A 12,881-nucleotide genomic window follows, 5' to 3' on the forward strand; every position below is an offset into this window, starting at 1 on the left:
AAATGCAACGCTTGACTGATCTATTCCAGGAACTCCTCTCCTGGTAGCAGTTTTGGTGGCTCAGGCTGATGCTGTTGCTGTGCTGGAGACATGATGTGATGCCTGGGGTTCACTTTGCACTCCCTTGGGTACAAATCCTCTGCTTTTGGGAGTTTGGGACACAAACACCCCAGAGGAGCAGGGAAAGGAGGAGCAGAGAAGAGGAGCTGCTCCCTCCCCAGCTCCTGGTCTTCTTGCCAAGCAGATGTTGTATGGACCCAAATCTCAGGTTTGAGGCATGATCTGAGCCTCAAATTTCTTAAAAAAAAATAAATGGGTGGGTGGATTTAGGGAGTTTATCACCTAAATGTAATGCAAACCCTACTTGTGAGGGAAAAGCATCCACACCTCCCTGAATGCCAAGAGGATGCAGCTGCAGGGAAAAGTCCAAAATGCCAGGGTGGGTGTGGATGAGAGCTTGAGCTCTGGGAAATTCCTGGTTTAGCTGTCAAGGTCTGGATCTCTCCTCACTAAACACAGAATTTTGGGTCTGCTGGTGTTGGCTTGCAGGTGTGAACCCTGCAGGAATCATCCCCAGGCTGCAGTTTGCCTCAGCCGGTTGGATGGAGCTCTGGCTCTTTGAAAGTCACTCCTGGTGACCAGTGCTGGGTTAATAAAAGGGTTTCACTCACGTTGTCCTGACAACAGAAGTTTTTGGGAGGAGCAGAACTCGGTGGATAAATTGCTCTGCCAGGCACAGGTGCCAGGAGGGGACAGTGCTGTGGCAGGAGGGATGTGCTGGGGGAGTGTCCAAAACACACCAGCCTGGCCAAGGACAGCCCAGGGTGGCCAAAAGCACCCTGGTGATGCTTCCCAAACCCTCTGTGTCACCATGAGACACCAGCAAAGCAGCTGGGGGAGTTATCCAGCCTGGAATGGGGCATGGAGCTGATTCTGGAGGGTGCTCAGTGGGCTGCTGTCACCCTGGGACACCCTGGTGTCACCCTGGGACATGCTGGTGTCACCCTGGGACATGCTGGTGTCACCCTGGGACATGCTGGTGTCACCCTGGGACACACTGGTGGCTCTCAGTGCTCCAGCAGGTGATTACAGGGAACACAAACACCATCCCTGCTGGGATGTGGGGCTCAGGGACCTGTGCAGCCTCATTAGATTCGTACAAGCTGCAAGAAGTCATCCTGCTGTACATAATTTTAATTGCCTGCTCCACAATTGCTGCTTGGGCTGTGCCTGTCAAATATATGCTCTGTGGTGTGGCATGACCTGCCTGCTAAATTACAACAGGAATAAAAAACTACCGCAGAAAGTAAAAGAGAAAAAAAAAAATCTAATTATGAGCCAGAATGCTGCTCTCAATCTCTATTGCCATCTGCAGCCTGGTGTGTTAGGACCAGCACAAACAAATCAATAAAGCCTGCAGCTTTTCTTCTGTTGCCTTTGGCACTTGGAAGGAGTTTGTGGAGCACTCTGGTTCCTCCTCTCTGTCCTCAGCCGACAGCTCCAGAATTCATTTTATTTGCAAAATCACTTCGGGTTTGCCACCTGAAACTCCTCACCTGGAGGCAGGGCGGCGGAGAAAGGGTTAAAAGGAATTATCCGGGCTGCAGCTTTAATTCGTCTCGTGTGGAGGGCACGAAACTGAGTTTGGTAGGAGGTTCTTTGTCTGGAGCAGCCTTGGCAGTGAGCAGAGCTGTGATCTCAGAGGCGATGAGGCTCCGGGAGCTGCAGGCTCTGGCCAGGGGCTGGGGGGCAGCTCGGGGTGTCCCAGCAGGTGCTGCCATGCCAGAGGCTGCCACTGGGGCTGAGCTGCTCCTGTGATGATCCCAAAGCCACCCTGTGCTCCCAGCTGGAGTTTCCTGGAGAGCAGAGGCAGCGGAGGATGCGGAGGGGGCGATGAGCGCTCCCAGGGAGGACGGCCGCTGTCGCAGGGCCATCAGCATCCTCAGCGAGCTGTGCCAGAGGAAAAGCCTGCCCAGCCTGGACCTGGAAACCTGCAGGGAATTCCTGCTGCTGCCTTCTGACCAGAGCCTGATCATCTCCGAGCCAGGTACAGCCCTGCACAGTCCCGTCTGCCCCAGGGTGCTCGTGGGAGGATGAGGGACACTCATGCCCTGCAAGGGGAGGAAAATATTTGGGAACCCTGAGTTACACCCAGGGGTTGTTCCTGGCGCCTTCTGGGGGTTCCTGCCCTTGGCAGATGTTCCATGGTGAAGTTTTGGGTGCCTCACCTGTTGATGTGGGTCGGGGTGGCTGCAGGGGGCACAGCTGGGGCACAGCTGGGGCACAGCTGGGGCACAGCTGGGAGGTTCTGTGCTGCTTCACGAGATGAAGTTCCTGTGAAAGTTCCTTTTTTAAAAACACATTCTCCTGTCCTGGGCGAAACAAAACCAAAGCAGCAAAAAGCAGTGCAGAGCCCACTGAAGCAGCTGGGATGGCAGGAATTGATTGGTGCTGTCCCAGTTTGAGAAATGGAGGGAACCACATGGATTGCTGTTTGCCACTAAGGGCTCTTGGTGTGCTTTCATGTGTGTGTTTTACTTTCCCTAAGAACTGCCTGAGTTGCTCCTCGTCAGGTTGTAGAGCCAGGGAGGAGCTCTGGTGTGTCAGGGATGAGTCAGGAGCAGGAATTCTGCTCCAGGAGCAAAGGGACAGCTCCGTGTCGCTCAGTGGGGGATTTTCCCTACATTTGTGCTCACAGCTGCTTGCTCCAGGGAGATCTTCTGCTGTCACTTCAGAAGACATTGGCAGGGGCAGCTGGAACCCCAGGCTCATGTGCTGAGGAGCAAAACCCCAGACATCATAGTTTTTAGAATTACTGATAACCTGTTGTAGGTTGTTGGTGTATTCCAGCATTCTCAGAGGGCTCCTTCTGAGGTTTCTGTAGGCAATGATCTGCAAACCCAATGGATTTCACAGCATTTTTCACAGCATGAGTTTTCACAAACTTTTCTTCTCTCCTGAGCCTGCTGTGCTGAGCACAGCTGCCCATCAATCCCTGCCCAAGGCTCTCTGTGCCACCTTCCCCACGTTTCTGCTGCCCCTGTGTGCCAGGATCTCGTGCAGGGATGCAGTGGCACCCAGGGCACAAGGGTCCTGCCAGCTCTGGGTTTGCAGTGCTGCTCCCAGCACTGATCCATCCAGCCAAGCACCTTCCTTTCACATCCCACTTCATCTGTAACTTAATTCTCTTCTTAAAATTACTTGGTTTTATCCCTGCATGCTCTGAAGGCCTCTTACCCTGGCTGGTTGTCTCCTCACACATCACATCACATCTCATGCAGCAGTTTTCTCTGTTGCAAACAGAGCAAAGAGCTCACAAACTTATTGCACCGTTTAGGAATTCTTTACCTTGCACCAAAATTAACATTTTCCTGACTCTGCAGCACAAACACTCTGCACTGCTCTTGCTCTGATGTGACAGATCTGCATTTGTTTGTGCAGCCTGCCCAGGATTTGTGTTCAGGTCGGGATCACATCATCATCTGCCTTTAGCATCGTCAGCCCCAGGGCTCTGGGTGAGCTGTGCTGCACCAAAAGCAGGGCTGTTGTCTCTGCTCTGCATGACTGAGCCCATTTTTATGTCTAGACAGCACTGAGGACACAGTTTGGGCTCAACATGTACGAATATTTCTCAGTTCCTGGCTGTAAAACTGCTCCAGCAAGGGGGGAAAAATCTTCTTGCATGAAGTGTTAACTAACACAGCCACAGAGGTGTGATGATGCCTTTCCCATCCGTGTCTGGATGTTTATCCAATTATCTGCACTGATGCTCTGTCCATCCTCTCCTGAAGTCTCCCATTGAGCAGATTTGCTCTCAGCTGCCTGAGGTTCAGCCCCAGTGAGTCCTCAGCGAGGCAGGCAGGGAGAAGGTGGGGCTGTGTGGAGATGAGCAGATGGCAGCAGGCAGTGTCACAGCCAGGCAGTGTCACAGCCAGGGCAGAGCAGCCACACTCCTGCTGGAGTGTCCCCAGGTGGGCAGCACAGCCCAGCAGAGAACACCAAATTTGCTGGAGTCAAACTGGCCCTGTTTGTCATCATCATGTGGAGTCTTGGCTTCCCAGTCAGTTTGGATAAATCTATTCACCACTGGCTGGCTCAGCTGGCTGGTGGAGTGTCCTGCTGAAGTTCAGGGGGAAGGAGGCACTGCTGTGCTGCCAAAGCTGGGAGCCAGGCTGCTCCTGCACAGCTCAGCACAGGGCAGTTTGGTCTTTTCTGCTGTTTCATGTGTGGATTGAGGAGCAGTATCCTCAGGGAATGTGTGGAGTGGCAAGGAAAGGAGCCAGGTATCATCAGCCTGCTTGAACTGCATCCAAGGGCAGAAAAAAATCTGTGAATATCAAAATGTTACTCAATAGTTTATGTAAGAGTAAGTTTGTATGCAGTGATTTATTTATTATTTTTTTTAAACCATTCTGAATGGCTGCAGGGGATGCTGTGGAGGGAGTGGATGCACCTCTACTCTCTGGTTATGTAACAGCTGAATCTCCTGACAGCCTCCGAGAGCAGTGGAGCTGCAGCATTTCTCTGTGTACACCCAGCAAAGGAGGGCTGCAGTGGAATCTGTCAGGAAAAGGATCTGTTTGGCTGGGGAAGCTCTGGGTGTGAGGGGAGCTCTCCCTGCAGTCGGGCAGCGCCAGGAATAGAGCTCTTGGCTGGGGGCCCTGAGATCGAGCGAGCTGCAGCATCCTTTTGTTGTGCCTCTCTCAGTCCTCCCCCGGAGCTGCCTCCGTCTGATCGCTCCCTTCCCTGCCTGCCCTCAGCTGCCGGGCAGGGATGCTGGCAGTGCCACCCTGGGCGATGGGGACAGAGATTGCCACAGGTGATGTCCCTTGGGTGGATGAAATCATCCCTTCTGTGCCCTGAAAGGCAGTGAGAGCTCTGGGATGGAGCTGAGAGGGTTTGGACTGAAGGGCAAAGTCCCTGGCTGTGGAGCAGGGGAGCCAGGACCCCCCAGGGCCATGGGGACAGGGATCTGTCCCCCTTCCCAGTCCCTCAGCCGCTGGGAGCAGAGCTGCAGCAGGCTGCAGGCTCTTTGGAGTGGGGCTGTGCAGGGCCAGCAGCTGAGCTCTGGTGATCCTGGGGACTCCAGATCAGGATGTTCTGGGATTCTCTGGTTGCCCACAGCCTGCTCTGAGCTCCCCTGAGCCAGCTGGCCCTGCCTGCTCCTGCCCAGGGCTGCTCTGGGGGGACAAACCCATGGTTCTTGCTGTTCTCCATTATCCCTGCAGCCCTGGATTGCAGTCCTGTGCCCTGCACAGCCCTCAGCACACAAACTGAGCTGGGCACTGCCAGGCTGTTGCTCACTCCAGGCTGGATTGTGCTGCTGACTCACTGCAGGGCTCTCCTGAGCCTGTGCTGCTCCTGTGGGATCCCAGAATGGGACAGAGGCTGCCAGGCAGTCCTGGGGGACCATGGGGAAACAGGAGCTTGACTCATTCTGAAATGATCCTGCAGAGCTGCTGGGTGGTACCAAAGACAGCAGGGTTAGATGGGATATTGGGAAGGAATCCTTCCCTGTGAGAATGGTGAGGTTCTGGCACAGGGTGCCCAGAGAAGCTGTGGCTGCCCCTGGACCCCTGGAAGTGTCCAAGGCCAGGTTGGACAGGGCTTGGAGCAACCTGGCATAGTGGAAGCTGTTCCTGTCATGACAGGGGGTGACACTAGATGATTTTTAAGCTCCTTCCCACCCAAACCAGTCTGGGATTCCATGATTCTGTGACTGGAGCAGGTGTATTGTGACGTTGATTAAAGGACAGTGCCTGGGTACAGGATGGAATTTCTGCTGGGATCAGAGCACATCCAGGAGCAACCCCCTGGGTTTGATTTCTACCTCTAGCACTGCTGTGCTGCCCCTTTCTTTAAATACCCAGAGTTGGGGTGTTTTTGTCTCAGTGATCCACCTGTAAAAGCTTTGCTGGCTGTGGAGGCAGGGCAGGAGGCAGTGGGTGATGAGGGGCAGAGCAGAGGGGCTGCAGGATGTCCAGCAGCCCCTGTTGACCTCAGCATGGTGAGAACCCTCCTGAAACCCTCCACCCCAGCAAAATGCTTCTGTGCTTTCTAGCTGCAGGAGGAGAAAGCTGGAGTGAGAGGAAGGAACAGGACAGCTGGGGAAAACACAAAGCCACAGCAACCTCATGACAATCTGTGCTCCCCAGCACACAGTGTCAGCTGTCCTGCATTCCAAGCCCCAATAATTCAGAGCACATTCAGTGTTTTGCCCCTCGTGTGAACTGTTCTTTTGGAAGGTCCTGGTGCAGGCAGTACAGCTTGTACAGCGCTGAACACCCTCCTGGCACTTGGCACAGGCTATTAAAATGTTAAACCAAGCACAGAAGTGCTCTTGCTGCGGGCAGAAAGAGGGGGAATTTCTGGGCAATAGAGGATTTTTCATCTCAGGAACGTCGGCGCAGATAGATAATTTTTCTTATTGAGAAATCGCTTCTGGAGTATTTTCTTGGGAAGAAACCCAAACTGTCCCCTGATGGGATAGTTTGACTAATGGGAGAGCTGATGACACCCTCATTCATGGTTATGGGATGCCTTCAGCCACTACCTGTGAAATACAGGCACATCTTGAATTTACTCGCCAGGCGTAATAACACTTTCCTGAATCACCATTCAAGTGTATTTTAAGCTAATATAACACTAAACATGCTTCCAGCCACCCAGGCAAAGCTAATATTAATCACTGGAGCTTGAGTTTCCAGAGGCCAGGCATGTGAGGAGCAGCTCCTTGGGGCAAATATCTATTTTATCACAGAGTAATGCACTTGCAAAATGGATCTTGCCTTTCCTCCCAGGAAAGAGCCAGCCAGAGCTACGTGCAGCAGATTTGATCTTTAGCTCAGCTAAACCTGGCTTGTGCTGGGATCCTGGAGGTGTCAGCTTCAAACCTTGCTGCCAGAGGAAGGTTTGTAAAACTGTATCGAAATAAGGTCGAAACCGGCCGAGCGAATCGAGGAAAACCAGATTAAATCGCCTGTGTGCAGACATGTGTCTCTGCTCACGCATTGTGTGCGGCTCTGTGGCTCTCCAGCTGCCTGTGGCAGTGCTCTGCGATGGTCCTGCTAAATCAAACGCACCTCTGGAGCTGTGTGCAGTGTGCGTGCTCAGAGCCCCGCTCTGCACAGACGCAGCTTTGCAGCCTAATTGCTGCTGCTCGATTCCTCCCCGAGGCAGCGCGGGGAGGCTGCTCGTGTTGGTGGGTTTGCGCGGACCTGCGAGCTTTTTCCGAGGCAGCTGCAGTAGCCTCATGCATAGTCAGGGCTCAGCATCCCCAACTCCATAGAAACAGGAGCGGGATCGCTGCCGGTGCTAATTGATGCGCGAGCAGGCGGAGGGCAGCGAGCTGGGATCGCGCTGAGCAGCTTCAGCTCGGGTAAGTCCTCATTTCTGAAGTTACTTTCATAATTCTTTCCCCTTTTTTCCCCACAATATGGAGCTGCTTATCCTTATAAAACATTTTGCCTCAGCAAAACGCCTTTGCTGTAGAAACATTTCCCCTGCTCTCGGCGTTCTCCCGGCGTTTCACCCAAACCCAGCGTGTGCCTTGCTGGTTCACACCAGGGCACAGATCTTCCCCCTGTTTAATGGGATGTTTCTGGGTTTGGTGTTTCTGGGTTTGCAGGTGTTTGCTGCTTGTCTCGGCTGTGCTGGATCATCTCCCGTGTGTGTTCTTTGTGCAGGGATAAGCCAGACCCACAGCGGGGGCTCATCTCTGATCCAATTATTTTTTTATTTAACTATAGTCTCAACTATCCTCGTTTTTCATAACTGTTTCTTCTCGCTGTTCGCATTTCCAGGCGCAATCAAATATTCTTTCTCAGGACCCCAGGTTTCCATCTCATCTTGGTTGGGCAGCTTTTTCTACCTTTAATACTTGCTGTTCCTTTGTCAAAGAGGACAACATCTATTTTCCCTTCCTGCCTGCATGTTGGAAAAGCAGGGAGCTTGTCTGTGAGTGTTTCCAGCCAGCGCACTCCCTGGCAGAGCAATCGCGCTGGCAGTTGTTGGGGAGAGATGCAATTAAGTCCCTCTGCCATGTACTGTCTTTAATTACATTTGTACCTTGCAAAATGGCATCCTGGAGGGTCAGGGAGGGGATTTTTGTAGTGGTTGTCTATTAACTGTGCATTTTCCCTGCCTAGGGAAAGAAAGAAAGTTATCCTGCGGGGAGCCTGGCGCGCAGCTGCTGCTGGAGGGTGTCTCTGTGTTTAGTTCAGTTTGTTGTGCTGTAGCAGGTTCATGTTTGACAACATCACAGCAAACTGTGCAGCGAAGCCTGAAGGCAGCATGCCAGGAGCTCCCTTCACACCCAACCTCTCCAAACCATGCTTAAGGCACACAGCCCTGGACCCTTTGCTTCCATGGAATAATGATTGCCCAGGAATTCAAACCCCTGGTGCGGCAATACTCTGATTTTCTGTGCATTGTAGCTGCTGCAAAGAAATGAATACAGTTGTGTGGCACAGAGCGAGGTGACACCTCCTCAGTTTCTCTCTCCAGACGCAGCACTTCATCTCCTGGATGCTGGCAAGCTTTTCCTCGGAGTTGTTTGATCCCAGCTCTGGATCTGGGCTCTCCTCAGAATGCTCACACTGAAAGAATTGAGCTGCAGGGTATGGAGTGGTAGAATCCATTGGGAAAGGGCATCTCAGAATCCATTTAATCAATGTGCAGGATAGGTAGCCCAGGCTGCACACACCACTGCTGCACAGCAGCACTTCAGAGGGGTTAAAGATCCCTGTCTTTGTTCCAAGCTCCTGGAAGCAGCAGCAGCAGAGCTGATGGCAGGAGCAGAGCCATGGCGAGGAAGTTCCCTCATCGCTGAACAAAGAAATGCTCTTTTCCAAAGCTCTGCATTTCAGTGCAGGGTCCCTGTGCCAATCCTGAGCTCCAGGCAGGTGAGTCCTTCCTGGCTGCTCCATCTGAATCCAGCTCTGGATCTGCCAGGGCTGTGCAGAGCCTGCTGTGTGCAGTTGAGAGGGACAGAGAAAGAGGGACTGATGTGGGGTTTTGTGGCTGGTTTGTGTCTGGATAGCTCCAGCTGGCATGGGGCTGAGCATCACCCAGGCTTTGCAGCAGCTGGAGCCAGGGCAGTTCTGGAAGGATCCTGCATCTCTAGTTTTGGGGCTCCCATGGGGCAAGTCCAGGCAGTAAACTCATCCAGAATGCCTCATGAGCTGAAGGAGCCCCTTGTGCTGGAGGGGCTGCATGTTCTGGGCAGGGGGCACTCAGGAAAGCCTCTGGAAAGCTTTTTTGGGCTGCCTTGTCCCAGCTTTGGGGTCTTCTGCCCATTCTGGCTGAGGTTTTTGGGGTCCCAGACTGTGTCCTCTGGTGGACCCTGAATCCCTGGGTGGGAAGCTTCCAGCACTGGGATGGGGAGAGACCTCAGTTCTGCTCCCACTCCAGCTTATCCTGAGATCCTTTCAAGACAACCTGATTTTAGTGGTTTTTTGAGCCAAGATGGAGTCTGAGAGGGAGACACAGGGAAGCCTTCCCCAGAATTGAACCCCACTGCAGGAAGTGAGTGACAGCGAGGTGGCAGCTCCAGGCTGGAGAGTCTGGGCACAGAGGCACTGCTGAACCTCACAGCAGACACAGCTTTGATCAAGTTCTTGAAAGGAAATTTTAAGTTCCAGGGTTTTTTGGTTGCTCAAGGGAGATGGAGAGAGCGAAAATCTTTCAGTTGTTCCATTTGCTGAAATGCAATTGGATTTCTGCATCCCAGAAGTGTCTGGATTTCTGTGGTTTCCTCTCTGCTCATCTCCAGCTCTGAGAAGAGGTTTCCCCCCAAGCTGAGCAGCCTCATTCAGGCTCCCCTGGCACCCAGGGCTCAGCTCAGCTCCTGTCTGTGCAGGGTGACATCCCAGGGGGATGAGGATGAGGATGAGGATGAGGATGAGGATGAGGATGAGGATGCTCAGCAGGGATTTCACCCCAGCCCTGGTCGCTGTGTGTGTTCAGCACCGCCGAGTTGTTTACAGATGTTGCTACAGCATATTGTGATAAAATGTCATGGGATTAGCACACAGCCCTGTGCCATAATTGCATTCACTCTGGCTTATAATAGTTCATTAGCTTGTCATCAGTTAGGCAGAAAGCAATGACAACTCTTCCTATCACATTTATAATGCTCTAGAGAGCAGCTGATTAAGTCACAAAGTGACATAAATCACTGGGGAATATTTCCTTCGGCTTGAAAAAGTTTTTTTTTCTCTTTTTTTGTCACTTTTGATAACAGAAATGCTGCGTTTCTGACAGCCCAAAGTTCCCCTTTGGGTTGCACACGCCAGCAGAAGTTTCAGTGACAAATGTGCCTTGCATGCAGCCCGGAGGGGAAGCCCAAATCGGTCAATAATCCCTGAATAGCAACATTTTTGGTCTTCAGGAGGCTCTGATGGGTCTCCTCCAGCCCAGCCACTTTATTTGGCTCAGTTCTTGTCCCTGATGTCTCTCAGCACTGCGTGGAGCTCACAGTGACCAGTGGGATCTGTGGGTAGTGGGCAGAAAGGGTTTTTTCCTCCAGGTCCAGCTGGGGAGATGAGGCTGAGGATGAGTTCAGGGCTGTCCACAGGCAGAGTCCAGCTCTGACTGGGAATTTAGGATGTTGGATATTGGGATTTGGTGCTGCAGCTCAGCAGAGATGCAGCTCTGTGGTGTTTCACAGCTCTGGCTGCTCCAGCAGAGGCTCCTCCTGCCCAGAGAGCCCCGCAGTGCTCCTCAGCTCTTTAGGATCTTTTGCCTTCTTTTTGGGCAATTAACTCTTCCTCCATTCTATTCCAGTGAGCAAAGCATGAGCTCCAGGCCAGCAACTCTCATCTTACCTCACAGCCCTCTCTTTGGTGTATTGTGCACATCCATTGGGTTGGACTCAATGATCTTAGAGGCATTTTCCAGCCTTAATGATTCTGTGATTTGTGTTTATTTTGTTTGGGGGTTTTTGGTTATGTATACATATAGGGGTGTAAAGTGCCTCATGGCTGACTCTGCACTTGAAAATCACCTTTGATGTGTCCCTCTGGATTCCTCTGTTCAGATTTCCCTCTGGTTTTTCACACTCCCCTGGGGGCTGGAGCAGCATTTGCCATCCCTCCCCTGGGTGATGGAAGGACCAAACCCTGAACTGAACAACACCAGCTGGCAGAGGGTTTGGCAGTGTTTTTCTCTGTTTAATACACTCATTTCTTCAGCCCTGTCAGACCATGGGGTGTGACAGTCCCCAGGGATGTGGCATGGGGTGAGAGAGGACAGGGACAGCACAGGCATCGCCCACACCTCTGTGCAGCCTCCTCGGGGCCACGACACACCAGGAGCTCCAGCTGCAGCCTGGATATGTAGGAAGGAATCAAAACAACTCTGCTAGCTCCCTGCAGGCAGGGCACAGTGCAGGTGACAGCTCGGGGGTGTCCCAGCAGCTCATCCTCTCCCAGCCGGGAGGTGCCGCAGGCTCCAGCATGACATGGGAAAACCTCGAGGCTGTGGCTGGGGATGCAGGAATAGAACTTTATTCCATCTGCAGATTGATGGTTTAAGTATTTTCTCCTTAATTATAACTCGGAGTTCATAAAACTGGGGGAATTTGCAGGTGTTGGTGCTAACAAGCTGAGAGCTGCTTTTCAGGAGAGCAAAGTCTCGGTGAGATCTCTGTGAGCAGTGACAGCACCCAAGGGGCAGCTGGAGCTGTGTCAGGGAGGGTTAGGATGGAAAGCAGGGAAAGGTTCTTCTCCCAGGGGGTGCTGGGCACTGAACAGCTCCCTAGGGAATGGGCACAGCCCCAACCAGAGCTCCAGGAGGGTTTGGACAACTCTCCCAGACATGCACAGGGTGGGATTGTTGGTGTGTCTGTGCAGGGCAGGGATTAGACTCAATGATCCCTGTGGGTCTCTTCCAGCTCAGGATGTTCTGTGATTCTAAATCAGGCAACAGCTAAAGGAATAAAACTTTGGATGAAGTTGTCCATGTCTCACATTTCGGTTCCTCTCCCAGCTACAGAACCACATCCTCACGAGGAACACAAATGGTGAGGAAAGCCCTGGCAGTGCTCAGTGAAGGAAGTTTTGCCTGGATGGAAGGGATGAGGTTGCTGTTTGCTCCTGGGCCATGGAGCAGCCACTTGAGACTCAGGATCCCCGCGAGGTCTCCATATGAAGGGTTGTCTCCATCCTTAACGTGCAATAATGAGATGGTTTGAGTTTTATAGTCTTATATAATTACTCTCAAAATAGCTTCTGATTCATCCTCCCCTTTGAAGCTTATAGTTTGCATTCTGATAAGCTCTTGCATGGCAGGAACCCTGTGGTAGCAGCAAATTAATTTTTAAGAAGTTTTTTGCTGTCTAACCGAAACTTTGGCACAGCCAGTTGGAGCATCCTTGTCCTTGTCTCACCAGGATGTGTTTCATGGCTGGGTGTGTGCAGGGGATGAGGAGGCTCTCTTGGGGTTCCTGGGGAGCCCATGCTGGCAGGAGGAAGCTGGTGGGAGCTGATAGTGCAGGACTCAGTGTCCAAGGGCTGTGGAAGCACAGGAACAGGATAAATCTCATTTTTGCTTGCAGGGAGACTCTGTGGCTGGATTGGACTCTGAGCAAGCTGGGGTAGTGGAAGGTGTTCCTGCCCATGGCAGGGGTTTTGAATGAGATGATCCCTTAGGTTTCTTGCAACCCAAACCATTCCATGATTCCATGATGCTCTGAATGTCTCCTCCCAGAACATCCCCACCTGAGCATTCCCACCCTTCTGCTTGGAGAGTTTGCCATCGAGCCCCATGTGATGAGCTGAGTGTGGAAGTGCTCAGCAAACTGAGAACTTGTTTTCAACTCCCATTCTCCATGCTGCCTTCTGTGGAGTCACTTGTGGTTGATATGGAATAAGAAAACAAGG

General features: G+C 52.3%; 1 protein-coding gene across 1 annotated transcript in view; it reads left to right on the top strand.

Moving 5' to 3' along the window:
- The first annotated feature begins 1,664 nt into the window (after positions 1 to 1,664).
- The window catches only part of SYT6 (synaptotagmin 6), a 35,521-nt gene continuing 24,304 nt past the window's right edge, over positions 1,665 to 12,881 (top strand). The window contains exon 1 of the mRNA XM_085082854.1: positions 1,665 to 2,047. Within this exon, the coding sequence (XP_084938980.1) occupies positions 1,894 to 2,047 (154 nt within the window). The 5' untranslated portion in view covers positions 1,665 to 1,893. The remainder of the gene's footprint in view (positions 2,048 to 12,881) is intronic.

This window comes from Lichenostomus cassidix, chromosome 26, assembly GCF_008360975.1.
Source record: "Lichenostomus cassidix isolate B80296 chromosome 26, HeHo_3.0, whole genome shotgun sequence".
Classification (NCBI taxonomy): domain Eukaryota; kingdom Metazoa; phylum Chordata; class Aves; order Passeriformes; family Meliphagidae; genus Lichenostomus; species Lichenostomus cassidix.